The sequence below is a fragment of the Stegastes partitus genome, unplaced genomic scaffold, assembly GCF_000690725.1.
Source record: "Stegastes partitus isolate 25-593 unplaced genomic scaffold, Stegastes_partitus-1.0.2 Scaffold1361, whole genome shotgun sequence".
In the NCBI taxonomy this organism is placed as follows: Eukaryota; Metazoa; Chordata; class Actinopteri; family Pomacentridae; genus Stegastes; species Stegastes partitus.
Window position 1 is genome coordinate 56,538 of NW_007579092.1, and position 4,319 is coordinate 60,856.

Consider the following 4,319-nt stretch of genomic DNA (forward strand, 5'->3'; position numbering starts at 1 on the left):
CCTGCAGTGTGAACGTAGCCAATCTGTGGGATTGTTCAGTCAGATAATACGCCGTCATCCTGATTGGTGACATTAAATGTCATGTCGGAGTCACAATCCAAGGCTGTCGCTATGTTAAGGCTGTTTTTATGGGTTCTGTTGGTTTTTCCTGAAAACCTGTCGGATAGCAGGTTTAGGATTGTTAAGAATCAGATTGTCGATTTGCTTGATGGGTAATCTGAAAGGAAACTGGACTTCTGCACCTCCTCCTGGCTTTATTTTCAGGCTTTAGGAAATGTAACCTGTGACGGGAGATTTCAGTCAATCACAGGTCTTTTTACTCAGACCAGTCATTTCAAATCAAATCAGGATTAACTTTATTGGCAACGTTTATACACGCAGACAAGGAATTTGACTCCGGTGAATCTTGGCACTCTGTATAAGAAATAAAGTCCAGAGTGACAGTAGGTGGTGCAGGCTTTGAATCCTGGGAGAAAACACCAATGAGGGTTGACCTTTAGCTCGACTACGTTTGCGTCTGTAATTGTAGATTTAAAAAGTCCCACCTTTGAGCTCAACAACTGATGCTGCAGAATGCGCTCGGGATATTTTCAGAACCACAATTATTTGCATGTCACAATAATAGAAAACAGAACAGAATAGCTTTTAATGTGAAAAACTTGGTCGCAAAAATTCATAGCTGATGGTATGACGGGCTGGAACACATAAACAAGAACATCGCTGGATCGTCTCATCAAAGTGAGATCTGGAGTTTCAGAAAAAATTCTCCAACTATAAAAAAGCAAAGTTGATTCTAAGAATAAATTTGTCACTTAAGTCTTGTTCACATAAGTACATCAGATTATTAATAATAAATATATGTGAAGGCATCAGAATGAAATCAGAAATATCCCATCATCCTCAGAGACGTGATGTCACATTTTTATTCAAATTTAGCCTCAAATTTCAACGAATGTGCTGAAAGTAAACCGATGAGCAATTTTTTAAAAGCTGTAAGATGTCATCGCCAAAATGCATCTGTTTGGTAACCACGGAGACAGTGTTGACAACAAGACGACGAATTCTCAAAATATAAGGCAACTTTTTTTATGTTTGAGCTAAAAAAAAATGATTATATTTAACAAAAACTCTTCTGACATGCACGTCCCCCACATTAAACATTCCTGCAGCACCATTTGTCTACACATACTCCATTATACGCACACAAAACAGTTGTGATTTTAAAAATATTTCCGTCTCATCGTTGCTTCTTGAACCCTCTCTTGTCTGTAGGTGCTGTCGGTGGAGTGTGTGCGCTGGCCAACGTTCTGGGCCCACAGCTCTGTGAGTTGGAGCGTCTGTGCTTGTCCGGGCGTTGGGAGGAAGCCAGAGTCCTGCAGCAGCGCCTCATCGAGCCCAACGCCGCCGTGAGTACCATCTGCCGCACGCTTTCATCCACGGCGCCACGAAACAACCGATCCTCAGACTCCACACAAACGGTGCCAGACTGGAGGTTTAGTCACATTCCTTCAGAAGCCTGAAACACTGTCACTCACCACCGCAGCAGAACTTAGTGGGCCCAGAAAGAAACCCAGATTTATTCTGATGATTCTTTTCAAACAAATGTCCGTGAGATGCACAAGAAGCCGTCCTGGTTAACAGTAGAGGCCAGTCTTCTGATGTTCACGCAGAAAGTTTTGGCAAAGAGAGATTTTGAACCGAGAAACTCTCATTCAGGGTCACAATTATGCGACTCGCTGAGTGACCTCGAGTACTTTGGTCGTCCCCCGGCCCAAAACCGACTTCATGAAAAGAAGTATTGTTTACAGAGGAGCAAAAGCATGGAGCTCACTTTCTATACAGATCAGAGACACTAAAAATTTCAGCTCTTTTAGGAGGAAAATAAAGAGACAAGTGGCATCAGTGTTATATTTACAGTGTTGTTATCCAGGTACCGCTTTGTACCGGGTTGCATTACAAATGAAATGTTTGCTGTTTATTATGTATTTTTAATGTTTTGTAAATTGTAGTTTTTATTTTTACCCCACAAAGACCAGCAAGCACTTTGTGGGAGCTAATGGGGATCCTGATAAGGAATTAACTAGAATAGAATAGAATGCCTTTATTGTCACTGTACACATGTACAATGAGATTAAGAGCAGCTCCTTCAGTGCAACATAGAACAAAGAACGAAATAAAGAGCAAAAAATAAAACAGAGGAGATTTCAATATAAGCCACAAGCGGCGATGGACGGGTCCTCGTCGTACGATTATCGGTCTTTGCGCATGTCGGGGTGTGCGCTGGACGGGACTCGAGTTTTTCGGCAGATTAGAGCAATTGCGGCCTAGTTATGAGTCACTTCCTGTTTAGGCGAGCTACGGCGGCGTGCATGGCGTAGTGTGCTGGCAAAGCACTATGGCTCAGAGTACACGTGTAAAGTTTCGGGCCAGTCGGAGCACACACAGGCCATTTCCACGCCGTCAGAGTGTTTTAATAACTTTTAATCACCACCTCCTGTAGTTTGTGCTGGACAAATGTCAGGTGTGTATGACGTAAAGTATTTTCAAAATAAAGTTATTTTTTTATTGATAAAATATTTTTCATTCAAAACCCCTCGGAGGAGATAGATTTGAAAATGGCCATTTTTGAGCGAAAATGGCCATTTTTGAGCGAAAATGGCTCGGCATGCTCGCTGTTTTTCCAACATAGCGGATTTCCTGTTGGGTTTACAGAAATGTGCTAATGGACTTTTTTGTGCAGCACAACCTGTTACACATGTGGACCAAATTTCGTAGTTGTAGCTGAAACGTAGCCGCAGTGGGACTCTGTTGAAATATTGTAGGGGGCGGAGTTGAGCCGTGTTGCATTTTAGAGCTCAGCGCTGGTCGACTTTTTTGTTCGTGCCCATGAACCTGCGTAGCTCGAGGCCAAACGTGCTTCCGATGGGACTGAAATTTGAAATTTTGAACTTTTCAAGGTGGCGCTGTGGAGCCACTTTGGCAGCGACATGTCCACGTCTCTGATAGTTTCCGATTTCTGCCAGTCCTGATGTGCGTTTAGGTCCTCAAACACACGTTCAGAGATTGCGTACCAGAATAATAGCAATCACAAGGGTTTCTCTGGTGTGCTCGGACCCTAATAAAGAATGAAAAGAATAAAGATGATGAACTCAAACAAAAGCCTTCCCTCCCTTAAGCATGTGCTATTTTATTTGTGATCCATGCAAAAATGAAACTTGCTCTGATGAATGTAAATGTTTCCTAAAACCAGCGTCCCTGCTTTTATTTAAGTTAATTTTAAATCATTTACTGCAACTTCATTCAGTTTTCTCAGTAGAGGCTTGGTAGATTCATTCTTTAGTAGAAAATAGTTTCAGCTTGAATCCTGTAAATCCTGGAAAGAGCAAACTAAGAAAAAAAAAAAGAAAGTTTTCTTCAAGTTAAAAAAGTGCATTTTTGTATCGAGCCCTGCGTTCGCTTCTGCGCTACGGAGCCTCAGCAGACAGCGAGGGTTTGTGCTCAGCGACACCTCGGAGTTAAATGTCAGGGCTGTGTGCTGCACGTAGCTCGGAGTTGTTCTGAGCCCGAGTGAGTTGCTGCGAGTGAGCTTCGGGCTACAAACGTGTCCGTTAAGGTGTGTTAAATGTCACTGCCCTACCGGCATCAATCTGCCACAGCGCCGCCTACGCACGCGCTGCATCAGGCCAGAGTGAAGTCGCGCAGATGTAGTCCGGCAGCCGATGTTATTAATCACACACAAATTTAACTGTTGTTATTCATAAAGCTTTAAAACCACGGTGCGGTTTGTGTGTTGGGGGGGATGCAGGAGATTGATTGGACCTCTGTGTTGCTAGGTGACCAGGAATTTGGGAGTTCCCGCGCTCAAGCAGGCGATGGAGTGGTTTGGTTTCCATGGCGGCGCCTGTCGATCACCTCTGCAGCCGCTCACGGAGGCCGAGGCTCAGCGGCTGAGGCGGGACTTCTCCTCCAACGGCTGGCTGTGAGGAGGAGGCCCAGAGTCCATCAGTCCATCAGTCTGTCTGTCCGTCTGTCAGTCAGTCTGTCAGTCTGTCAGTCTGTCTGTCTGTCTGTCTGTCTGTCTGTCTGTCTGATCCCAGGAAGCCTTTTAGCGTCGCAGCCCTTCGATCGGTCGGTGTGATTACGGCAGTGAGGAGCAGCACAGCGAGAGAATAAATCTATGGCTGCTCCACATGACAATATGAAGAAAAGCTAATTCTGCACAGCGAATTAACAGTGTGTGTGTTTCCTGTCTGGAGGCTCTGGTGCTGCTGTGGTCCGAAGTTTGCACCAGCGTAAAAACCACCGTTGTGTTTTGTGAT

The 4,319-nt window shown here is 44.3% G+C and overlaps 1 protein-coding gene across 1 annotated transcript in view; it reads left to right on the forward strand.

The window, feature by feature from the left end:
- Positions 1-4,071, forward strand: part of hoga1 (4-hydroxy-2-oxoglutarate aldolase 1) — a 28,576-nt gene extending 24,505 nt beyond the window's left edge. Inside the window, exons 5-6 of the mRNA XM_008298938.1 lie at positions 1,273-1,406; positions 3,834-4,071. Of these exons, the coding sequence (XP_008297160.1) occupies positions 1,273-1,406; positions 3,834-3,983 (284 nt within the window). The 3' untranslated portion in view covers positions 3,984-4,071. The remainder of the gene's footprint in view (positions 1-1,272; positions 1,407-3,833) is intronic.
- The last annotated feature ends 248 nt before the right edge of the window (positions 4,072-4,319 follow it).